General features: G+C 59.7%; 1 protein-coding gene across 2 annotated transcripts; it reads left to right on the top strand.

Moving 5' to 3' along the window:
- The first annotated feature begins 504 nt into the window (after nt 1–504).
- Nucleotides 505–21,837, top strand: WNT4 (Wnt family member 4). Of its 2 annotated transcripts, none has more exons than XM_040979499.1 (5): nt 505–652; nt 13,757–13,992; nt 20,382–20,513; nt 20,603–20,745; nt 21,295–21,837. In XM_040979499.1, exons 2-5 carry the CDS (start codon nt 13,845–13,847, stop codon nt 21,760–21,762), a joined length of 891 nt encoding a protein of 296 aa, XP_040835433.1. In that variant the 5' UTR covers nt 505–652; nt 13,757–13,844; the 3' UTR covers nt 21,763–21,837. The 2 variants fall into 2 exon arrangements, with proteins under 2 accessions (XP_040835433.1, XP_040835432.1); XM_040979498.1 differs by lacking the exon at nt 505–652 and adding an exon at nt 1,217–1,507.
- The last annotated feature ends 3,076 nt before the right edge of the window (nt 21,838–24,913 follow it).

The raw sequence follows: 24,913 nt of genomic DNA, 5'->3' as shown, positions 1-24,913 counted from the left end.
GCCTCTTGTGTGCTGGGCCCAGGGGGGCTCCATGGCCCTGTGTGTCCGCTATCCCCCTCTGGCCCTTAGCTTCCCCACTGAGACAAGAATCTCTCCAGCTCTGAGCAGCTGTGGGGTGCAGCGCCAGGCAGGGTAAAGAGAGATCAGCGACCTGGGGAGGGTGTGGCCTGGGTGCTAGAGGAATTACGGTGTGGACACGAGCTCTGGGGACCAGCCACCCATAAACCATGTCAACCTATCTCGCGCTCCGCAAACACAGCAGCCACCCACACTGTGTCAAGCCCTGAGCTATGGCCGAGGATCAGAGGACTAATGAGGCTGCATCTGCCCAGGTGGGAGGAGAAAGAAAGCAAGCCCGCAGAAGACCTCAACGCAAAATGACACTTGGTGATTTGTGCGGCAAGGAGACTTTCTCTCGACGGCTTCCTTCCTCGCAGCCCTACGGGCACGAACGTTGGCCACTCGCGTGCGAAAATCCTCGAGGCTCCCAAAGAGAGAGAGAAAGGGGCTTGGTCAAGACCTCGCAGCTTAAGGCGTGCCCAGAACTTGTGGCTAGCCAGAAGCGAGGTTTTGGATACCGCAGTCTCGGGCCACTGTCCCGAGCTGCCCGAAGCCGGGAGGCCCCGTCCAGCTCCCAGAAGGCTGGAGGGAGGTAAGCGCCAGGGAGGCAGGGAGGGGCCCTGGCGGCCCAGTGGCATCGAGCGCCCTGGAGACCAGCTCGGGGCGCCCGGAGCGCAAATGCTGGGGTGCGCGCGAGCGGTAGCCGCGCTCCAGCCGGTGGCCATGGGCGGGTTGGGGTGTGGGCTCCGAGGCGCCGGCGTGGGGCGGGGGGCGCGGCAAGGGCCGCCCTGCAGTGCCCGCAGTGGCGGGCTGGGGGAGCTGTGCCCGCCTGTCCCCACGGCCCCGGGCGGGGACCAGGCAGCTGGGGCGCCGCGCCTCCAACCCGGCGGGACTAGGCGGCGCGCAGCCGGGCGTGCCTGGAGCGGGTTCGGGCTCCAAGTCTTCTCGGGCGCCGGGCCGGGGAGGCCCCCGGAGAAGCCCAGTCCCGAGGGCTAGGGTGGCTGCCGCGGCGGCCGCTCCGGCCCGCCCCCGGGGGGTGTCCCGGGCCGCTGGGCCCGCCCAGGTAACCCCATCCTCGGCCCGCCCCCGGCCCGCCCCCCCGGCCGCCCGCCCGCCTCCGCCGCTGCTGCCGCCGCCGCCGCCGCCGCCGCATCCCGGCTCTGGGGCGGCGCTGACAGTCTGGTCCGCGCCGGGCAGCGGGCGCACCGCGGGCAGGGCGGCCGGCAGGCACGGAGGCAGAGCTCCGCGCGCGCCCCGGCCTGCACCCCGCTCCGCGCCGCAGCCCGTCCGCGGGCGCCCACCTGCCGCCCCGACGGGAGGCCCCCCGCGGCCACAGCCGCTGCCCCGGGCCGGGCGCCCGCGGCGGCACCATGAGTCCCCGCTCGTGCTTGCGTTCGCTGCGCCTCCTCGTCTTCGCCGTCTTCTCGGCCGCCGCGAGCAACTGGCTGTAAGTCGGGCCGGGACCTAGCAGGGCCGGGCCGGGACCGGGCGGGGCGGGGTGGGGCAGGCCCCGGGGACAGCGGCCGGTGCCAGGCAGCGCGGGGCAGCGGGCGCGGGGGTGCCCGGCAGGTGTCTCGGCCGCCGGACGGGAGGCTCGCGGGCTCTGCTGCCGCCGCCGCCACTGCCCGGGCCTCCCTCGGGAGAGCCGCGTCTCCCTGCCCGGGTCCTGCTCCCTGACCAGTGGTGGCAGGGGTGGTGGCAGCGACCTCGCCCATATAGGCGGCCCCAGGGTGCCCGAGGACGTAGGGGGTAGCTAGCTCCGGGCTGCGGCCAGGGAAGGAGTGTCGGGTGCCGGGCGCAACCCGGCGAGGTTGACAGGTCGCCAGGGAAGCCCATTACGGGGAAGAGCTCCGGGACATAATAGCAGGTTAATCCCGAGAAGTCCGGAGCGAGCTGCTCGCAACGAGCTGCTCCTATTTGCAGGCTGGGCTAGAGGCGTGCAGGGACCTGTTCCTGCTTGGGGGGCGGGAGCCGGTGATAGCAGGAGGGAAGGGACTTGGACGCCTGCGTCTCCGGGCTTTGGCTTTCCCTGGGGGCGGGAAGAAGCTGCTCCAAACCCTAGAAGCAGACTACAGCCCCCCACCTCCCTGTGTCAGCCTGAGAAGCAAGCAGTGGTGACTGCTGCTGAGCGGTCCTGCCTGCCTGCTGCTGCTCTGGTGCTCAGCGCTTCTTGGAAAGCAGGAGAGGGTCGCCCAAAGTAGGGGGGTCTGGCTAAGAGGGGGCAAGAGGCTCCTGGACTGCTTCCCCACCCCCACCCCCAGTGACGGCTCCCCACGCCCCAGGGGTAACTCTGGCCCCAGCTCCTCCTGCCTAGAGCTCTGCCCCCATCCTCTGTGGGCAGCCAGTGGGGAGCCGGGCTCCAATATTGATCTGAAAAGCATGAGGTGGGAAGGGGGATAGCCAGCAGTGTAGCTGGGTTTCCATGGAGACAGCAGGAGAGGAAAAAATTCTCAGCATCAAGACCGAAGAACAAATATCTCCCATGAAATTGCCCCGAGTGTCCAATGGCTTGTTGCTATGAGGTCATTGTGGCCAGCCAGGGCCCTGCAGGCTGGAAGGAGTGTGTTCGTTGGGGTCAGAGCCACCCAGGGCTTCGGGACGGAGGTGATGTGGAATTCTCCCAGCTGTTCTGAGAGTGAGCGACTCCAGGGCAGCCTGGAGTGGCTGCGGAGCTTTTGTTTTTCTTGGAGCCTTAATTTGATTAACACTTCGGGAGCAGTGGCAGAGTGTACAGAAAGCAGGGCACCGCCACCCCAGTCACTGAGCTGATCTTGGGGAACCTGGGGTCCCTGGAGCTGACTCTCCAAGCTGTGGGCTGGCGGCCGTAGCCTTCAAGCAGGCCTGTGCAGCAGAAGGAGTGAGCAGTGGCTGTGACCTGACTGGCTCGGATGGCTGCAAAGGAGCAGGGGCGAGGAAGGCAGCTCCAGCGCCCCAGCCGGGCCACACGGGTGGGGCCTTTCAGAGGCTAGCCTCAGCACACTTTACAGATAGGGAGACTGAGGCCAGGGAGGAAACGCTCCTTGCCAAAACTCTGACCCAAGCACTGCACCCCGGTGTCCTATGTCTGGGCCCCACATGGCATCAGCAGCCACCTTCAGCCACGTGCACTTGCAGAATTCCAGCCAGGACAGCAGCTCTGACTGTGATTCACGCAAACCCCTGGGAAATTCCAAGAGCTCCATTCTCCAGCTGGAGCCATGGCAGGGTGGGTGAGGAGGGGTGGCCTGGAGGCAGACGGGAGGTTGGCAAACCTGTTCCCTGCACGGAGGTGGTGCGGGTTGCCACGAAGCAGTCTCCCGATGACCCGGTTCACTCCTGTTCTGCCTGGGCTCTGAGCCAAAGGTCTCTGCTTAGCCCAGGAGGAACAGGAGGGTCCCGGGACCTCACCATATCAGGAAGGCTTTGAAGGAGGAACTGGGGAGAGGGTAGGGTCATTTGCTTTTCCTTCCTACCCTCCAGCCCCGGAGCAGGGCACATTTAGATCCCTCTGTAGGATGGGATCCCAGGGGCAAGTGACCCAAGTGCCCCAGCAAGGAAATGGTGGAGGTGTCTGACCCAACAGCCAGCTCCAGAAGGAGGTGGCCCAGGCAGGGCAGGGGGATGTGACTCTGAACTTGGTGGCCAGCCTTTTCAGGTGGGAGCCATGCTGGAGGCCCTGTTCTCTGAGGCCAGGTGGCAGCCTTGCCCCTAGGGCATGGGCTCCCTCCTGGTACCCAGAGGAAGACCTGCATGCAAGGTCAGGCTGCTGGCTGGGTGCAAGAGCTGGCGCTGTCTGTTGTCTAAGGAGGGTGGGCAGCCTGGCGGGCCGGCCAGGTGTCCCGCTGCGTGCAGCTGTCGGGCAGCACAGAGCTTGGAGCTGGGAGGGCTCAGCAGCCTGAGGCCTGGGCAAGCCCAGAGAAGCTGGGAGCTGTTGATTAGAGTCAAGTCTGGCACCCTGCGCTGGTTGACAGCTTGTGGCAGCTCCCACCATCCAGGGAGGTGTGGAGTGGAGTGGAAGAGCTGATGGGAACAACCGCCTCCTACCCCTCCTCTCCCCCCACACAAGGCCCGGGCTCTGCCTTCAGGAGGGCTGCATTGCCACTGACTCGAGCTCGGCACCAGGGCAAGAGTTGTAGCTCTGCACCCGGTGCTGGGTGGTCCTGGGATGGCCTCTGCCTCCCGCTGGGCCATAGTTCTCAGCGGATTGTCCTGAATTCAAGTGAGGGAATAGGTGATGGAGTTTCCAGTATTGTGCAGAACCCAGAGAAAGGCAGGCTATGCTGAGCTGGAGCACAAGCGGGAGACGGAGGGGAGGGAAGGCAACCCAGCAGAGGGTGGAGACCGGGGACCCCAAGTGCAGTCCCAGCTCTGCTGTGGCCCAGCAGAGTGACCTCAGGCAAGTTACTTAACCTCTCTGAGCCTCAAGCCCCTCTTTTGGAAAACCCTAGGCACAGGTGCACATGGTGCATGGTGCTGGGTGGCGGGGTGTGGTCTGCAGGCCCTGGTTGGACGGTAGCCCTGGCAGCTGTGAGGCACAGGGAGTGCGGTCACCAAGCCGATTCTCTGTCTGCAGAGGTGAGCTTGGAGGCTGCTGCTCCCCAGCCCTGCGTCTCCTAGAAAGTCATGTCTGAATCCTGTGCCCCCGCCTCACTGCCCTTCAGCCAGGGTACCGCCACCCCCACCTTAGAGCCTCACGGAGCTGGGGAACCCAGTCTGGCTTACAGGCCAATCCTGCAGACCAAAGATGCGGTCACTGGGACCACCCTTCAGTGCCATGGGGCAGAGGAAGGGAGGAAAGAGGGGGAAGGGGAGAGGGGCGGAGTCATCGCACACCTCGCTGCTGGCTCTGATTCCACACAGGTGTGTGTCTTTGGGCCAAGCTCCCATGTGCCTGCTTGATTGCTGGGAGGGGGTGACTCCCTGGGCTGTGGTAGAGTGAGGCCCAGCATCGAGACACAGCTCCCTGGGCCAGATGTTGAGGCAGAGCCAGCCACCCCCTGCCCAGGCAATGATGTGACCCATCTCCCCCAGAAGTGGTCTCCTACCCCCATTTCCCCCGTTTAAGAGAATCCCTCCCTCCTCCTCCAAACAGTCAAAACTTGTTTCCTCCTCCCCGGCTCTGGGGTGTGAGTTCTCATCCCTGCCTCGCTCGCAGCATTTGACAGTTTGCATCAGGATCTCAGCAGAATAGTCTGGAGCCAGATGAGGCTGTGTGATGGGATGGGTCTGCCCAAGGCGGCAGCCCTCTCACCAGTAGATGCCAGAGCCCCCTTGTCTCCAGGTGCCCATGCACAGACAGCCGCGTGTGCCCTTCGTGATGACTCAGCACACAGCCTCGCTCCCCAGTTACTTTCTGCCTGACTTCCTAACCTCAAGGTCATTCTGTAGCAGAAGCAGGACTTGAACTTGACTAGTTCTCACGCACAACCTTCCCGCACAGCCTGCAATGCCGTTTCCTATCACGTCACCCCGCAGTGGCTCCTGCGGGGGAAAGAATGTGCAGAGGCTGAGGCAAGGGCATAAGCACCTCGAAGAGCCACACAGGACCTGGCACCTGCCTGCAGGGAGTAGGTGCTTGGTCAGTACTTGAAAGTTGGCATCCATTGGTAGCCTCAGCTACCAAAACCTCATGTTGGAGGCGGGCTCCATGTCCCTGCCCTGAGGGCCCCCTGAGACCCAGTGGGTGTCAGTCCCTGCACTCCGTCTCTACCACCTCCTCTGGGGCAGCCCCTTCAAGCCAGGTTGCATTGTAGCTCACCTAGCTCACCCTTCCATCGCGGGGTGGTGGGGTGGCGGGGAGCAGGAGCCGGCTGCGCCCGAGGGGTTTGCTCAGGCAGCAGTCACGACCCAGCTGTCTGCTATGGTTTGACTTTCTGCCTTCAGCCTGGATTAGCAATTGAGCAACTCAGCAAGCATCTGACAAGACAGCGCTCCCCAAACCTGTTGAAACTCGCCCAACTTGGGCCCTGGGGGTGCCTTTGCAAAGCTGGGCCAGTGCACCAGCTTCCTCCTCTGCTTTCTCCCTCTGGGAGGTTAGGGCTTGAGCTGAGCTGACTGCAGGGTACACGCTGGCCAGCACACCGCTGCCCGGGTCGGGGGTGGGGGGGAGTGCCACAGCGCCTGACATGGGCGCCTCTGGTCACCCCTCCACTCCGACAAAGCTCGGTAACCCCAGCTATGAAGGCGGAGCTGCGACCCCGAGCCAGCTTTCCAGCCTTCCTCGGGAGTTGCCAGCTTTTATCTCTGAGTTCCAAGCTGCATCTTCTGTGATTCAGCCAGAATGAGGGAGAAGGCTCGCTCCCTGTCGTGACCCCACCGGCTCCCCCTTTCCCCATCCCAAACCTTCTCCACCTCCCCCATATCCTGGCAAACTGAAAACCAAACTATGCTTTACAAGTTCCCAGCCAAGTCAGAACCCCACAGCAGAGGGGACCTAGGCGGCGGCAGAGATGGGGGAGGCAGGGGCACTCCCATGTATCTTTCCAGGGGCCCTTAGCTCAATGGGGAGTTGCTGATGGGCCTCCAGGGGCCCTCTCCCGGTTGAGACAGTCTCCCTGGCTTTGTGAGCAAGCCCTAAACTGCAGGATAAACCCTGAGACCTCCCCTGGCCCAGCAGGCTGTTCCCTCCATGGCCAGGGATGCCTTCTGCCCAGGCACCAGGCTTCAAGGAAAACAACAAAGCCAGGGGCTCTTGGTCCATGGTGCAGGGGAGTGAGTGCCTGGTTGACCCAATGGAGCTAGTCAAGCATCAGGCCCTGTGCCGGGCATGCGGATCCATGAGCATGCACAGCTCTCTTCCACATCTTTGCCTTCTCCCCGGAACGTGTCCTGCAGTCCACGGCCCTGGCCAGGCAAGCTTTGCTAGAGGGGTGGAGCAACCGGGAGGGGAGTGTCGGGAGGGGGGAGGAGCCAAGCTTTCCCTGATGCCCTGGCCCAGGAGGGTGGGGGTTCAGCCAGATATGCTCTCCCAAGATTGGGCCTTCGGAGGGAAAGCCAAACGCCCCAGTCATTTTCTAGTCCCAGCGCTAGCTCTGGACAGCTCAGCCGCACTTCCTCCTGTCCCTCCTTGCTCCCCAGGTCTGGGGGGACCGTGCAGTGGCCCAAAACCTCCCTGGGGATGAGGGTTGGTGGGAATCTTGGCTAAGAACTCTGCTGCCACATTAGGGGTTCACATTAGGCCAAAAGCACCTCTGAAGACTGACACACTGAGGAGGGAAACGGGGCTTGGACAGGACAGGGCAGGGACATGCGGGACATGGAATGAACTGCATGGGGCTTGGAGTGATGGACATAAAAGTGGGTTGGGGGCGCTGGGACTTCTCAGGATGGAGATGAGAGGAAGTTGGGGATCCCAGGAAATCGGATGAGAGGGCGAGTGCCCTCGGGCAGGGGAAGGGGTGTAGGCTGCAGAGCAGGCCACCATTTTTGTTCAACTAAGGAATGCACTTGGCCTCTGGCACAGTCAGTGCCGGAGTCACATTGAGACTGGAAGGAAGCTGGATGTGGAGATGGCACCCAGCCCCATAGGCAACCATGAAGACTGCCCAATGCACTCTGTCCCCACTGGCTGCCCCCCAGGGTCCCAGGCCAATGGCAGCCACTCCTTCCAGGGCCCCACAGGCTGCAGAGACCACAGACCGAGACACAAAACCACCAAGATGTCACCCTGCCAGCATCCCTCCTTCCTGACCGTGGCAGAATCCTGCCATGCCCTCAGGCCAGTGTCTGATGACCATCAGCCTTAGTATCCGGGTCATCTTGAAGCCTGGTCAGCCACCTGCAGGCTCAAGAAACCAGAGCAACCTGTTTCCTAACTGCCCCTGACTGACTGCAGAACCTCCGACACAAACCTGTGTGAGCCTCAGCTTCCCTATCTGTAAAATGGAGCAGGGGACGCCTGCATGACCAGCCCTGCACTGCTGGAGCAAGGGCTGGACTGGGAAACAGCGTTCTCCAGCCACAAACCCGTCTGCAGGAGTCCAGACTCCCCCAAGGAGTCATCCCTGTGACTGTGGATGGACAGCACTGCTACAGGAAGGACCATACTTGCAGTTCCTATCCCCACAATGATCGATCCCCTTGACACAGCTGAACTTGACAGTGGCCCTGCCCTGCCCACCCCTAGTCTTGATGTCCTGACAGTACCGCCCTCTCCTCTCTGCCTCATCCCAAAGGGCCAGGTCAGTTGTCTCTTGGGTGGAATCACTGGGAAAGGTTCACTGACTGCACACTGGGGCAGGGAGCATGGGGGACAGGGGGAGAGGTCTGTGCAGGATTGGCCGCCGGAGGAATCCACTGTGTCCACCGGGAGTGGCTCCACCCCTGGTGTGCTGGGCAGAAGCAAGCTCGGTGCTGCTCTGGCCCCTGGGTCAGCCAGGGTGCAGCCTATAGGAAGGAGCCTGAAGGTTTGGGGAAAGTAACCTCTCCATGGTGGTCAGTGGCGCAAGGAGAAGCTGTGACTTCTGTGCGCACACCTCATCCCTGTGAGGCCCGAGGTGAGGACTGCCAGCACCCCCATCTTATAGGACACCCCTAGGTGCACAGATACCTGCCTCCTCTTTGCCTGCCTTTACCATGCTGCCTCCCTTGTAGGGACACTGGGGGTACAGGACTGGGGATTGCACAGCGAACAGAAGAGCAGCCCACTCCATCCAAGCTTCTAGACACTGTCTAAGACCTGAACATTTCTGGGAGTGTGATAAGGAACCCCTTGCCCCCAGTCCTCGGCCCGCTCCCACCCAGCCCGGCCCTGCCGTGTCTCCCACGGCTCCCCACACTCAGCAGACTCCCGCTTCCTTCCGCTCCCCCGCCTGCTGCCCGCTTGGCCTCCTTCCTCCCTGGTATCGCAGGCACCACGGCTCCTGGGAAGGCTCTAAATGTGGCCCGGGCAGTCAGGGAGGCCAAAGGGAGGGGGGCAGAGAGGCCTGGGCCGGCGTCCCAGCCCCCACCTGGACACCCGCAGGGCCAGGATCGGTGACACTGACCTGCTCAGCCTCCCAAGCGCGTCAACTATTTCCCGTCCCCTCTCCTCTTGACGCGCAGACTGACAGCCGGGGAGGAGGTGCAGAGGTGCGATTTTCCTCTAGGAATTTGTATATATTTTTTTAAAGTAAGCGAACCTGGAAAAGCTTGGGACAAGCCCAGCTAATTTTAGTTTCTAATGAAAACAGCAGGTGGCTGAGAGGATCTGATCTCCTGGCAGGCAGGGCCAGGGCCCTCCAGCCTCGTAGGCTGCAGGCACAGCCTTGCGGGGAGGGCCTCCTGGGAGGAGCCTGAAGGACCTGTGGCCCCGTTGAGAAGAAGGGCACGAGCTGGCTGGCAGGGGCAGCCTAGGCTGGCTGCTGGGGTAACCCGATCGACGGCACGGCTGTGGCTGCAGTCCGGGGTGGCCAGGGCAGCAGGTGGCAAATTGTTAAGCCAGTGCTCAGTGGCAGCAGCAGGAAGAAGCCTAAAGTGGGACCAGAGAGGCAGCAGGGGGAGTGGTGGGCAAGGCCCTCTCTGGGCCCCGTGGCAGCCAACACCCATCTTGCCTCGGCTCTCTGTCTGCCCCAGGAATGATTTGTGCTGTGGCCATTTGCGCCCAGCCTAGCTCCAGGGTCAGCAAGGACATGCAAATCCTTGGGAAAAGGTCGGAGGGGATTCTTGCAGCCTCCAGGACTGGCTGGGTCCATCAGCATGGGTCTCTAAGCCTGTGGCTGTTTGCCTGGTCCTCCCTACCCCTGTGAGAGGCCCCTTCCTCAGGACAGAGCCCTCCCTCCATGCTGCAAGCACTTACTGAACACCTTCTATGCCCCATGCCCCATGCAAAGGCACAGGGATGGCGTGAGCCAGATGTGACATAAAAGGTGGTTCAGTGCCCCACTGGGGCAGATCCACCGCACATGCTGGGGAAAATGTGCTGCGAGCCAGAGCCTGGCTGTCATTCCAACTGGCCCATTGCTTGCTGTAGGACTCTATCAGGGATTGCAGTGCTTCAGTGGGCCTCAGCCTGCCCATCTGTGAAATGGGGCCAGGCACACACCCTATCCCAGGAGCAGCAAGCAGCAGCAATGCTGGCCAGGCCTGCTGTCCCACCTCTCGCCAGCCTGCACGCAGCTCCATTTCTTTCCCAGGCAAGCCCCTGGGGGTCCGGGAGGACTGGGGTAGGCCAGGCCACACGTGCATGGTAAGGGACAACTGCTGTGCCAAAAGAAGGCAGGAGCTGGGATGGGTACTAGTGCCTGCCGGAAGAGGTTTCTCAGTTTCTTTCTGGATGCAGTCCCAGTGAGTCACTGCCGAGGCAGTCCAGCAGCTCTCCCCAAGGCCCTGTGCTGTCATTTCAGCTCCCCTTGGAGCCTCTGAGCCCAGGGGAAGGCTGGAGGTTCTGCTGTCCCACCCCATTGAGAGTGCAATGACAGGGGTGCCACCTATCAGCCTGGCATGCAGCCCACCTTGCCTCCCTCCCTCTGATAGGAAGATGACCACCAACTCCAGCAATGGAAAATGGCCGTCAGACCCACTACTTGATTGTACCCCGAAAGAAATGGGTCTTGCACAAGGTCAGAGTCGGTCAGGGGCTCCCCCAGGTCTACCCAGCCAGCTGCCCCTGCCCTTGAACACACTCCTTCCCGAAGGCCAGCACCCAGCAGGGCCAGGCCCAGCCCTGGATGAAGAGGGGGTACTTGCCAGGGAATAGGGCTGAGCAGGGAAGGATTCACTTCAGGCTCAACCCCTGATCCCGTTGTGAAGGACGCTAGTGGCCTCCCCAACACAGACCTGGCCGTCCGCCAGTAGCCGGGATCTTGGCGCCCCCTGCAGGCTAGGAGCAGCAGGTGTGACTGGCTCTGTAGGAGACCCCTTCCCAGGCTGGGGTGAGATGGAGCCCGCCCCTCCCCTCCTGCCCGTCCTGCATCCCCAGGTCAGGACCTGAAGGAAAGGAAGAGGAAGGACCATAAACCCCTATGTGACTTGGGTGTGGGGGTGGGCAATAGGAGATTGGACTGCCCCTCCCTGAGACGGCCCAACCCGGGTCTTCCAGCAATCCCCCCAGGGAAGGGGAGCTGCTCACAGTGACCTGGCCTGTGCAGGCTGAGAATCAGAGGCCTCATCACATGGAGGCAGGCTCACCCATAGGGCACAGGGAGGGTCCCTAAGTCAGGGGTCCCTCAGGCTCAGCAGGAAGCCTCACTCATCCCTGTGACTTCAGACGCCCACCAAACCTTCCAGGCACCCATGCTGCCCACAAACCTGCCAAGTTTTCCCTCGGGTCCAGCATTGGGGGCCATCCACATGCCTATCAGTTAGACTCCACTGCTGCTCGCTCCCCTCCCAGGATGGGGAAGTGACCACTGGCCGCTCTTGGGTCAGCATCCTTTAGGCGGAGCACATCCGGTACCTAGCCTAAGAGCCACATGGAGGGAAGCCAGGCAGAGCCAGTCTAGTCCGCTCCACCTTGAACACAGGGCAAGTCATTTATACTGCTGGTACCTCACCCCAATGAATCCTCTTTTAGTAATAAATAAATAAATAAATATTTCATTGGGAAGGTGGATCAGATTTAAGGAGAAGAGAGGCAGAGAAAAAGATCTCCCATCCACTGGTTCAATGGATGGTCACAATGGCCGGAGTTGAGCCAAAACTGGCTACCAAAACTGGTAGCCAGAAGCTGCTTCCGGGTCCCCCACATGGGTGCAGGGTCCCAAGGCTTTGGACCATCCTCTGTTGCTTTTCCAGACCATGGGGAGGGAGCTGGATGGAAGTGGAACAGGACATGAACACGTGCCCATATGGAATCCCTTTGAGCCATCATGCTGGGCCCCCAATGAACCCTCTTTAAAGTGGGATTCATCTGCATGCCAGGCACTTCAAGTTCTTAGCCAGGTCCTGACAAAAGCTGGTGAGAGTCAATTATTCTTAGCATCATCCTAGCTTTCCAAATCAGTAGGAGTTTCCAGGTGTTTTTGCTTTGGTCATCATTCATTCATTCTGTAGTTCAGCAGATGGTGGGCACCTGTCTTTTTGCCTCATGACCAAGTCAGCCCCTCTTGGACAGAGTTCCCTTCTACAACTTGCTGTGGGCAGAACCAAGAGTGCTTTCCCACATGCCAGGCAGGAACAGGGAACGGTAGCCAATTCTGGAGCCACCGGACAGGAAGTTTTTGCAGTTTCATCATCCCCACCCCTAGGAAACCCTGCCCTTGGGCAAGCCATTGGTTGGGGGTAGGACAGGAGTCAGCAGAACAGGTGCTTTTTCTGTCCAGGGCTCCCAGCCTGAGGAGTTGAGGCTGCAGGTCAGCTGAGGCCTGTGCTTCCTCCTGGGAAGCCTTAGGCAGACCCTCATCTCCCCCATAAAATGAGGGGTGCGGACCAGGCTGGCTATTGGAGAACATCCCATGTTTCCCTGCATCTCACTGCTCCACCAAGACCTGGATGGCAGCCCCACCCTGGGAGGAGACCAGATGCGTCCCCCACTGAACAGATGGGAAAGGGGAGACCTTGCAGTTGCCACTCAGCTTACCTCCTGGGCAGACTGCTTCCTGTGCACCTGCCATGCACACCTGGCTCCAACTGGGGAGGCTGGGCAGGTTCAAGGGTAGTGCTTAGAACACACGCTGCTTGGTCATCTGAACCTAGGCTCCAAGCTGGTGTGCACCTGCAAGCAGAGTACGGTGGACTTCACGCTCTGAATAGTTCCTGACACAGTGATGGCTCAGTCACATCATGCTTCCCTTCCAAGTAGGGGATCCGACTCAGCTCTGCCACCCTCCCACTTCCCCTGGGATGCTCTGGCCCAGATCACACAAAGGGTCTCCCATCAGCAGAGACTTCCCCAGGCCAGTCAGCCACTGCGGAGGAGGACGAGCAGGCGGAAGGGCTGTGGGTTTGAAGGGAATGGAGCTTAGCTTTGGCACCTGCTGTCTTTGTCACCTTGGGCATGTCGCCCGACTCTCCATTCTGGAATCCAAAAAGTGGGCAAGCATAGTTGCCCCACAAACATGCTGTGGGTTACTAGCCTACCAGTGAAGACAGCAGTGAAGACGCTGTGCTGCACATTGAAGAGCTTGGGTTCGATCCATGAGTCTGACTCCCGACTCCAGCTTGTTGGGAAGGCAGCCTGTGGGAGGCAGCAGGTGATGGCTCAAGTCCTTGGGTCCCTGCCATGCACATGGGAGGTCTGGATGGAATTCTGGGTCCAACCTTGAGCCTGAGAGCCCATTCCTGGCCGCTGTGGGCCTCTGGGGAGTGACCCAGTGAATGGGAGAACGCTTGTTCTCTCATCCTGTCTGCAAAATAAATCAAAATGTAAAACAAAAATCAAGGAATTGAGAGGTAGGAGTGCATGGCGCTCCCCCTCCCCCACACTGCCTGTGCTTCCCTCCAAAGGGGGCAGTGACGCTGGTCTCCATTTGCCATCCTAGGATGAGGGTGACAGAGCAGCCCCTGTGGTCTTACAGCCAGGACAGCCCAGGTCACTGCGGCCTAGCCCAGGGTGCAGAACAAGACACAGGCAGAGGCAGCCACAGGGAGCTGCTGAAGCCCAGGGTGGGGTCTGGCAAGTGCCCAGGGCACAAACAAGGGACATGACGAGACAGCAGCCTTCTTGTGGTCAGCAGTGTGAGAGCCAGGCTGGAGGGCCCCGCCCCTTCTCCAGAGACAAGTCAACAGCTAGGACCTGTTGTGGCACGGAGGAGGGGCAGCGGCTGGGGGAGCTCAGCGTCGTGTTCTAACCCCTCCCCAGGTATCTGGCCAAGCTATCATCGGTGGGGAGCATCTCTGAGGAGGAGACGTGCGAGAAGCTCAAGGGCCTAATCCAGCGGCAAGTGCAGATGTGCAAGCGGAACCTGGAGGTGATGGACTCGGTGCGCCGCGGTGCCCAGCTGGCCATCGAGGAGTGCCAGTACCAGTTCCGGAACCGACGCTGGAACTGCTCCACGCTAGACTCGCTGCCAGTCTTCGGCAAGGTGGTGACGCAAGGTGAGGGAAGGGCCTCTGTGTGTGTGTGTGTGGCTGCTGGAGAGTGAGTGACAGGCTCAGAAGTGGCTATTTGGGTGTGAGTCGTTTCTGAACCAGAAAGAGCATGAAGAATGAAGAACCCCGAGGAGCTGGCATGGTGTTCCTGGGGGGTGTGAGACTGGGGCGGGGGCTAAGGATGGTGTTGGCTGTATGGTTGGTTTGAGGGTTGACCTTACAAGAGTTTGAGTAGGGCTTGTTTTAATGAGGAAGAAAGCGTGGCTTGAGCAGGGGACAGGCCAGGGCTCCTGGGAGGGTGAGGAGCAGCATTGGGTCCAGGCCCGGGTTTCCCATTCCCCCGTCTCGGGGCTCCCCCATCTTGGGGCTCCATCTCGGGAGTCTAGCTCATTCTCTTTATGTCTGACAGTTTCCTGGGGGCCTCCAGCAGGGCACCCCATGAGGTCCAGGGATGAAGGGCCCTGTGCCTCTCCTCCAGCGCTCACAGCTCCCACACAACGGGAGGGCAGTTTACACACTTGCAGTAGCAAGCTTGGCCCAGACACTACACTGAGCATCCTCAGGAACGTAGGTCAGGTAAATGAAGAAATCGAGGCAGAGTGAGCGGGTCTGTCCCTTGCTCGGGATCACGGAACTAGAGTGTGGCTGAGTCAGGACAGGGTCTGTGGTGTCAAGGACCCTGGACAATGCTGTGATGGAGGAGGGGCCCAGGGAGCATAAAGATGGCCACGCCTCTGGCCAGGCCTGGGACGGTTGAGGAGGCGCTCTCAGGGAGGTGGGCCCATGGCCAAGATCACGAAGCCAGGAGGCCCCGAGCCAAGGGAATGCGAGCCAGGGCACAGAGAACCATCTATGGAGCTGGAAGGGGCCTTACAAGGGCACCAGGTCGAGCCCTGCCCTCGAGGAAGTGCTCTCAACCAGCAATTTCCTTGTCCACTTCCTGAGCAATGAACCTGACACTTTGGAGCCACCAAGAGTCAACGGGGCCTCTGCCTGGCTCGGGCAGCAGGGAGGGGTTGCCCAGGCCAACCTTTGTCTTGGCACCTGTGGTCCTGGACAGCCAGGGCTGCTGGGCTTGAGGCAGACCATTTAGATGTTGTTGGAAACCAACTGTGATAGAAATTTGGAAGCCATTCTCCCGGGAGCTGGCAGGAGCCAGAAAGGCACGTTCGCTCTTGGCACTGCTAAGCATCGCTGCTTTCGGAAAGAAGCAGAGACCCAGGCAGCAGCCTAGGATGGGTTGCCAGGGCCAGTGCCCCAGAGCCAGCCTCCCATAGCAGACCATGGCCTAGGAAAAGCCTCACACACAGCAGGTGCTCGAGAGTGGGTTTCAGGTGGATTGGCGGGTGGCTCAGCACGGTTCCCTGTGCCAGGCCCTGTGCACCCCTGGGCCTTTGCACATTCTCTCCCCGCCCCCCACCTCTGGACCAGCTCAGGTATGCCTGCCTCTTCCACACCTCCCCAGCTCTTCCCTCTGATCTCCAAGGCTCTTTGTTCTTACAGGAGAGGGTAGTCCTCTTTTTTTTGGAATTTGTTTGGGTACAGTTTCAAAATAACAGAAAAGCTACAAAAATGTATAAGGAATTCCTACAGGCACTTAACTAGATTCACAAACTGGGAGCATCTTAATCCACTGGCCATGCTGTCCTCTCTCCCCAGAAAGACAGACATGTAGGCACCCGCAGTCTCCTCTCTAACACTGGTGTTCATGCAGCTTACAGGACCCCATTGAGAAGTGCCTCCCCCGCCTGCAGAGCCCGAACCCAGGAGGGGACCTGACGTGGTTCCCAGGGACACTGAGAAACCCACCGGCCAGTGGAGTGGAGTGTCAGCTCCCTGTGGGCTGAGCCAGGCACCCTGCGCCCAGGCTGGCCATCCCAAGCACACACCACAGTGGGTCTGCAGGGATCTGCGCTCCTCCCACTCATACTTCCACACACCTGTGCTTTTAGTTTCTTTCCTTGAGATAATTAATTTTTTTTAATTAAAAAAAAAATTTGAAAGACAGCAGGGGAGAGAAATCAGAGTTCTTCCATCTGTTGGTTCTCTCCCTAAATGCACACAAAATCTAGGGCTGGGCCAGGTAAAGCCAGGAGCCAGGAACTCCATCAAGGTCTCCCATGTGGGTGGCAGGAACCCAAGTACTCATGCTGCCATCTGCTGCCTTCCCTGGTGCCTTGGCAGGGAGCTGGCTCCGAAGCTGGTGATCCATTACGGGATGCAGAATTGCAAACTGCAGCTTGCTTGCATCAGTCTATAACAACAGCACCTTCTTGAGAATTTTTCTTGTCTCCGCAGAGCAGAAAGGAGTGATGGACATGTCCATTCCGGGTTCTGACAGCACAGTGGTGATTCAGGAAGCACGGGCTGGGTAGATGAGCCTGATGGGAAGACAGCATGTGCAAGTGCAGCCTGGGACAGGTGTCTGCACCCTGAGCCACGTCCTCCCATCAGCAAGATGGGCTCCTCAGGCCCAGGGAGCACACGGGGAGGCCCTGAAGAGGTCCTTTCCCCACCTGCTACTGCTGTCTTCAGGTCTATGAGTCTCACACATCCCAGCCCTCAGGCATAGGGGCTTGGTTGGTACCATACACATGTGTGGTCAGCAGGGTCCTAGCCTCAGCCACGGAGGACAGAGCTAACAGGTCCCACCTGGGAGACATCCCTTGTCAAAGGTCCCGAGGGAGGGTCATATCTCAGGTCACACTCATGACAGTTTGCAGTGTTGCAGGGAGTGGGGCTCTGCACTCAGACCCTGCACCTTATAGCTCTGGGCTGTGAGACCTGGGGCCAGGTCTCTGGCTGCTAGAAGCCTCAGTGTCATCCCTCCTGTAACACAGGGACATACCCAGGACCAACCCCTAGGAATGAGCATCCAGGGCAATGCTGCTGCCAACCAACTCCCCTTGGGCTGGGTAGGGCTCACTCCCCCACCCGGAGCAATACAGGCCCCTGCCATGGGCCTAGGGAGGTGGGCGTGATGAGCAGTGGGCAGTGTGGCATTTAGGGACACACTGTGTGCTCTAAGCTGCAAACCTACCAAAACCATGGTTAAAAGTGTCCTGTGGGACGTAGTGGCCTTTGGCTGTGCCGGTGTTGGGGCTGTGTGGAGCTGGTCTGTGTGTGGCTCACCCACTTCCTAATCCTGGGGCCTAGAATAGCAGCTGTACGCGGGAGGTTAACTGGTGAGTTGAGTGAACATGAGAGCTTGAGGGAGGGAATGCCCTGAGACGCTCCTCAGAAGACTGCTGAGAACCCCAAGGCAAGTGGCGGGGAGGACCTGGGCTTAGGAGTGGGGCTGTCAGGACCACCCTTGCCCCATTCCTGTCCCCTTCTCCACCACTGCAGCAGCCTGACTCCTCCTGGAAGGCAGTGGACCCCATCTCAGCCCCTCTGCTTCCACCAAAGACTCAGCTTCTCCTTGGTGGTCCATTCCCTGGAGACAGAATGCAAGCACCCCAGAGCCAACCGACTCAGCCTTAGCCAGTCCTACCCCACAGTCCTTCCCTCCAGCTTCTAGGAGGGCTACCGCCCGGGCCATGCTCTGCAGAATGGGGTCCGAGTCAGCCATGCCTTCCCAGCTCCCACTTAGCACTCATTGTCTTGCAGTTCCCTTTCTTGCACAGCAAAACTGCCAGTAGCCTTGCAGAGCCCAAGCCCTAGAGTTCCCAGCCCCAAGGCAGCCCGAGCACCTTGGGAAGGAGGTATGGAGGCCTGATCCAGGCGGCCAGGGAACAGGGAGGATTGGTAGGAACAAGTTGGGTGTGGGAAGCGGCAAATGGCTGCAGGGACAAGGAAGAAGGTGGGAGAGCTGCAGCTGTGTCCTAGGCAGCCCTGCCTTCCTCCTGTGCAGGTAGGGACCAAGCAAGCACTGCCTTCCACTTGTGGCTTGGAATGGACAAAGTCCCTGAGCAGAGAACCACAGCCACCAGCTGGCTAGGGAGCTCCCTGCGCTGTCCCCCAGGCCCTCTCGCAGTCCCATCTTGGAGTCTAGGCAGCCTCTAGGGATAGCAGGCCCCATAATGTCTTCCACTAGCGAGTAAGGGTCTGTCCTGGGCACCTCAGTTGAGGTCCAAAGCCAGTTGGGTGGGGCCACAGCCCTGCAGTCAATGGCCCCTGAAGGTCAGGCCAGTCAGAGGGTGAGAGGGGCCGTCAGACGTAGGGGCCAGACCTTGTGGGGGCCCTGCAAGAGCCCAGCAGCCCACACACCCTCAGGGATTGGCTTGTCCCCCCATGGTTAGATTTAGGGTAGACCTGGGGCAGCCCTTGCTGGTCCACATGTGGAAGGCAGATCTACCGAGTGTGCATTCTCAGGGCCTCAAGGCCACCGGGAAGTGGGATGATGTCCTGGCCTGGAAGTTAGGCTACCCGAGGTCAACTTTAGTTCCACCACGTTCTGGGGTGGGGGTGTTGCTGGATACATTATTCCACCACTCACATGCCTCAGTTTCCTCATCTATAAAATGGGGGGGAGGGTGTCAAAAATACCTATCGAGTTGGTGTGATCAGGATCCAAATGGAGACAGGAAGTGCGTAGTACCCAGCTCTCACCTTACCATCAGAGTTCAAGAAAAAATGTAATCAAAACATTATTTTGGTGCAAAAATGTTTGAAGTGCATTCATGATTCCCCACCCCCACCATAATATGCATTTTCCATGAATTCCTTGAGGGGTCTTCCCCTATTCCTTCCGGAATCTTCCTTCAGCTGAGGAAATCGGTGGCCTTGTCTTCCTTCAGCTGGAACCCAGGGGTCCTGGAGTCTCAGCAGATAGATGTTGGCCTGGGGCTTGAGGCTGAGGACTCCCTGCACCCCAGGTACCCCTGGCATTTGGGGTCCAAGATCAGCCTAGAGTTGGGGCTGGGCCAGGGCTGGCTAAGAGTCATGCAGGAAGCACTGGGCAGGGCCAAGAACGGAGGCTGCCCGCCAGTCCCATGAGGCCCATCTCCTACTTTGCCTGCCCCTCCCCCTTGGTCTTTGGGGCAAAGATTTGTGCTGGTTCAGGCCTGGAAATACCAGAAATACCAGAAACTGAAGTCGTCTCTCTTTGGGCGGCCACAGCACAAAACCAACCAACATGATCCTGCTATTAACCTCGATTAACTCGGAGAAGATTCCAACTCAGGCTGTCGAGGCTCTGTTACTCCAGCCAAGGCCCCCAACACTGGCCCACAATGGCAAAGCCAGGGCACAGCATGGGCAACGCAGAGTGGTTGGTGGGCTGTGTCCCCAGCTCAAAGGCCGAATCCAGAGCAGGGCGTCCTGAGCAGCCCCCCAGCCCATGCTGGGCTTCCCTGCCTCTGTCCACAGACACCAGCACACAGGAGGTGATTGTCCCCTCTGACCACGGGGACTGCTCCCCGGGGGCAGCTGAGCACAGGCCTGGGTGTCACGGAGGTAACTTGCCAACCACGGGGCTAAAGCCTGTCCTCTCTGCTCCTGCGGACACAGACCCCGCGGCAGGAGACAGAGGGACAGTCATGGCACACAGAGGCCCTCAGAGGGCCCAGGAGAGGCGCAGGGCCTGCTGTCTGGTCACACACCCGGCTGGCCCTTCACGCGCCCGCTCTCGGCCCCCCTTATCCTTCTCTGGAGAGACACACAGCTAAACCCCCAAGGCTCAGCTCCTGGGAGGATGAAAACATCCATTCAGGCAGGGAGGAGGGCCGGCTCCAAAATAGAACCGCTGGGGAGTCGGGGCAGACGCAGAGGCACACAGGCCCGAGCCTGAGTCCCCGTCTGTCCCTCCGCGGCTGGGCGATGGGGTCCAACCCATTCCGTCTTGGGGTCTGCGGCTCACCTGGGGACAGACAGCCCTGAGGGCGGAGGGTCTGAGCGTGACAGGATGCCCAATCAGAGGAGGGCAGGGACCTGCTATGGCTTACCTCAGGACCAGCCTGAGGGGCCAGGGCCAGGCAGGGTTACCTAAGGAGGAGGACTGGATTGAAGCCAGCCCCAGTATGGAGTCCAGCTCTGCCACACTGGGGCTGTGTGAGGTCAGCTCCGCTCTTCCAGCCTGTCCCTCTGGTTTACCTAAAGTGCTGTGGCCATCACTGACCTTTAGGATAAGCTGTGGGAACAGGTTCTGAAGACAGACCTGGCTGGCTTCGCCACAGGTGTGACTTCAGACAAGCCACCTAACCTCTCTACACAACAGGGCTAAGCAGTCATCCACCGGCAGCACACTTGTGAAGGTGAGATGGTCGGCTGGTGCCTGAGGTAGGGTAAGGAGACTGGGCTGTTGTTGGCATGGGGAGACCAAGGCATCAATTCAGTGTCCAGCAGCACACAGAGGTCTGGGATTTCAGCCTGCCTGCCCTGCTCACCATGCAGCTCATGTCCCCTTCCCCAGGGAGCGCTAGGACTCAGCCCTGCTCTCCCTCTTCCTCCCACAGGGACTCGGGAGGCAGCCTTTGTGTACGCTGTCTCTTCAGCAGGTGTGGCCTTTGCAGTGACACGGGCTTGCAGCAGTGGGGAGCTGGAGAAATGCGGCTGTGACCGCACAGTGCATGGGGTCAGCCCTCAGGGTAAGCGCAGGAGGTGGGCGGCATGGGAGGGCAGGGCCTGTGCCACCAGCCTGGTTTACTGTGGCCTCTCCCTGTCTGCCTTGCCCCAGGCTTCCAGTGGTCAGGATGTTCGGACAACATCGCCTACGGCGTGGCCTTCTCACAGTCCTTCGTGGATGTGCGGGAGAGGAGCAAGGGCGCCTCGTCCAGCCGGGCCCTCATGAACCTCCACAACAACGAGGCCGGGAGAAAGGCAGGTTCTCTATCGGGGGGCAGCCCAGCAGGACCGGCCCTACTACCCCCTGGGTGGCCACTGGAAAAACTGTCCAGGCCTTTGTCAGCTCTGGGTGCCTGGAGTCTAGGCCAGGCTGGGTGGGGTCGGGTGAGCAGGGCACATCAGGGCCTCAGCGCCACCCTCCATTCATGGCCATCCTCTGCGACACACATCCTGCCAACAGTGCTAGGTTCGGACTCCTTCCTATGCTTAGCCACGACACCCAAGGCCCCTGAGAGGACAAGTCCCCTCATATCACCAGCCACTCCACTTCCCAAGGGACTGCCCTTTAGACTCTTCCCTCATCAGCGCCCAACACTCTGGGCACAGGGACAGCATCTTGCCCTGTTCTTGTTACCATCCACAAGCTAAGCATGGCATCCAGTAGGTATTTCTCTTAGGAGTTAGCCTGACAGGGAAATCGGATTCTGTGCAATTTCCCATCTTCCATGCTCCCCACCCAGCCCTCAGGGCCCCTCCCAGCCTCCACAGCATCTCCCTGACAGTTCTCTCTGTCCCTTCCCTCAGGCCATCTTGTCACACATGCGGGTGGAGTGCAAGTGCCACGGGGTGTCGGGCTCCTGTGAGGTGAAGACTTGCTGGCGGGCGGTACCACCTTTTCGCCAGGTGGGCCACGCACTGAAGGAGAAGTTTGACGGTGCCACCGAGGTGGAGCCGCGTCGGGTGGGCTCGTCCAGGGCTCTGGTGCCACGCAATGCACAGTTCAAGCCGCACACGGACGAGGATCTGGTGTACCTGGAGCCCAGCCCAGACTTCTGCGAGCAGGACATACGCAGCGGTGTGCTGGGCACGAGAGGCCGCACCTGCAACAAGACGTCCAAGGCCATCGATGGCTGTGAGCTGCTGTGCTGTGGCCGCGGCTTCCACACGGCCCAGGTCGAGCTGGCTGAACGCTGCAGCTGCAAATTCCACTGGTGCTGCTTTGTCAAGTGCCGGCAGTGCCAGCGCCTGGTGGAACTGCACACGTGCCGGTGACTGCTGCCAGCCCTGTGCCCAGCAAACACCATGTGGCCCAGGGGAGGCCAGTAATTTAAACTGTCCCACCACCTACCCCAAGAGATACTGGTTGTATTTTTGTTTTGGTTTGGTTTTTGGGTCCTCATGTTATTTATTGCCAAGATGAGGCAGGCGACCCCAAGGGCACCGACCAGGGCCTCCCCAAAGCCCGGGCCTTTGTGGCTGCCAATGACCAAAGGGACCTTTCTCGTGCCTCTGGCTGTCCACACATGGCCGCTGCTGACCACTCGGTTGTTATCTGTGTCCGTTTTTCTCCTTGCAGAATGGAGGTGGGTAATATGGAGTGCACTGACGCTGCCTGCCGGGGAGAGTGGGCCTGCTGGTGGGGAAGATGGGGATCATCTTAATGGAGTCACATGCCTGAAAAAGAGGCTCGCAACTCTTCACCCCATACAGGCCCACCCAGGGAACCCTGGCAGCATGAGCCCCAGAAGGAAACAGTAGATGCCAGGTCAAGAGCAGTGAGCCCTTGTGAGAAGGTAGTGCAGGTGAGGTCATGGCAGGCCTGTCACTCACAGCCCTGAGTCACCTGCTCTAGGTGAAACTGAAAAGGGAAACCACACACACACACACACACACACGCACACACGCGCACATACACGCACACACGCACATGTGTGCTCCTGAGCCACCTACTCACAGTGAAGCCGAGACGGGAAATGACACACATCCACAGCATACACACAGGGAGAGGGAAGGGCTGTGCAAAAGTGCTCTCCTATGATGTCACGCATGTCTCACAACTTGGATAATCACAGCAGCCCCAGAGGCAGACAAAACATTTTAGGGGGCAGTGCAGGCCAGGCCCCAGCAGCTGGGGGGAAGGGGGCGGCGCGTAGGTCCCTCTGTCAAGGCTCATTCTGTACCCAAAGGCAAGCACTGAAAGCCCCTTGGGGCTGGTCTGGGGGAGGAAAGGATGACAGGGAAGCAGCAGGAACCAGAGATCACAGGCAGAGATGGCCACACAGTTTCAGAGGGCGAGACAGGCTTGGACGGCTGGTGAGGCCTGAGCGGCTGAGGCACCAGCCATGCCGGCTCCTACAGGCCTCGCAGGTCCCAGGGACCACGGGTGCTGCCAGACTCAACGGCACAGGCCTGTCGCTGTGCACCAGCAGCAGCCCCAGCCTCACTGAGCAGGAGCGGGATGGGCTGTGGATCCCCCTCCTTCTCAGTCACCGCCAGAGGAGCTCGTTGTTAGTCCAGTCTCCGCACGGCCCGAACCCCAAGCCCCAAATTCAATGAGGACCCCAGCCTGCAGAAACCCTCCACTGGGCCTTCTGGTCCATGCCTCCTGCTGCTGGCTCCTTCACAGGAAAGGTCAACACCCTTGGCCTGCAGCTAAGCTCTCTACTCGGTGTCCATCTGAGGCGGACAAAGCCAATTGAAATGCTGGAGTCACATCTGAGTGTGGGGTAACCTTGGTTGGGGGGAAGCTCTGATGTGGATGAAAGCTGAGCCAAGTCAGTGTCCCCCCAGCTGTGCAGCTGGGCTCATCATTCATTCCTCTGATGGGCTCTGCTTAGTGCCCTCCCTGGCACAAGCCAGACCCAAAGGGAATGTGGGGATCCCTCCTCTGATCCCCTCAGACAGGGCTTGAGCCGTTCTCCCCGGGCCAGGGCAGGTTGCTGGGCTGGACTGCTGGGCACTGGCCGAAGATCAAGCGAGAGGGCTGTGTCTTCCTGCCTGCCAAGGAGCTTCTCAAAGCTGATCCTCCTGGGTTCTGAAGGCTGGGGCCCAGGTCTCAGACAAGATCCTAGGAGTCACGGGCAGACCCAGTGCACCGATGCTGTGAAGGTCAAAGGCATCCACAGTCACAGGAGAAAGGAGTTCCTTGGACGAGCCTATCTCTGAACTGCCCCACGTTTAAAAACGTAAGAGGAACCGGCATTTACCTGACAGAGCACACCCACTCTCGGTCCCACTGAAGCCTGGAGACTGGCGAGAGGGTCAACGTCCTGAGTGAACCACCCTCTACTAGTCTCGTCCCAAGGTGAAGGTGATCTCTCTAAGGCCCAGGACTGGGTGAACCTCAGCTCTGGGTGCTGCTACCCCACGCTGCAGCTCCCACCCCACCCTCTGATTTTTATACTAGGCTCCTTGTCACTGTGACAGCCCATGACATAGTCTTATGCACGATAAAATGATTATTTCTTCATCTTGTAATTGTGGCAGTGACTTTCTTTGTAGAACAGGGAGCTTGGGGAAAGGCATAGGAAAAGCAAATCAATAGTAGCAGACGCTACACAGGGGAACTTGGTGTTGGACAGCCCTGAGGACCCCCTTGCGTGTGGTCTGAGATCCCACCAGGACTGCAGAGACACTGTCTCACTGAGCCATGAGCTGTGTGTTAGACCTTGGCCTGGATGGCAGCAGATGGACCTTCTATGAGTGTTGATGTGAACAAGAAGATCTTGCTGGATGTGATACAGGGGAGCAGCGGCAAAGACGACAGCTCGTGTCCAAGGCCTGTGGCTAGAGGTCAATGCTAGGTTAGACCCAATCACAATGAGGTGAAGAAAGCAGGGAAGCGCCCGGCGCAGTGGCCTGGAGGCTAAATCCTCGCCTTGCAACTGCCAGGATCCCATATGGACACTGGTTTGTGTCCTGGCTGCTCCACTTCCCATCCAGTTCCCTCCTTGGGGCCTGGGAAAGCAGTTGAAAATGACCCAAAGTCCTGGGACCCTGCACATGTGTGAGAGACCAAGAAACTCCTGGCTTTTTAGATCCACTCAGCTCTGTTTGTTGCAACCACCTGAGGAAAGAGCAAGCGGACTGAAGATCCTTCTGTGTCTCTTTTCTCTGTAAATCTGCCTCTCCAATAAAGCAAACAGGGAAGTTGGAGAAAAAGATGGGACAGGGCCTGGAGGGCAGGTGCATGCCAAGGGCCACTTCACCATCCTCCAAGGGGGCTCTGAACAAATGAAAAAGGTCGCAGAGGGTAGAGTCAGAGGGACTGAACCCAGCGTGGCTAACTTCCCCATTATATGGGGACTTTAGAAAACTTACTGTCAGAGCTCTCATAAGACATGGTTCTTTAGCTGCTCCCTGCCTCACCCCTCACTACACACCTAATCTGGGATGACGAATAGGGTGATACAAAACCCAACAC

This window comes from Ochotona curzoniae, unplaced genomic scaffold (assembly GCF_017591425.1).
Source record: "Ochotona curzoniae isolate NIBS_2020 unplaced genomic scaffold, NIBS_Ocur_1.0 contig_3255, whole genome shotgun sequence".
NCBI lineage: Eukaryota > Metazoa > Chordata > Mammalia > Lagomorpha > Ochotonidae > Ochotona > Ochotona curzoniae.
The sequence above is the reverse complement of the archived record's forward strand: the minus strand, read 5'-3'. Positions and strand labels throughout refer to the sequence as shown.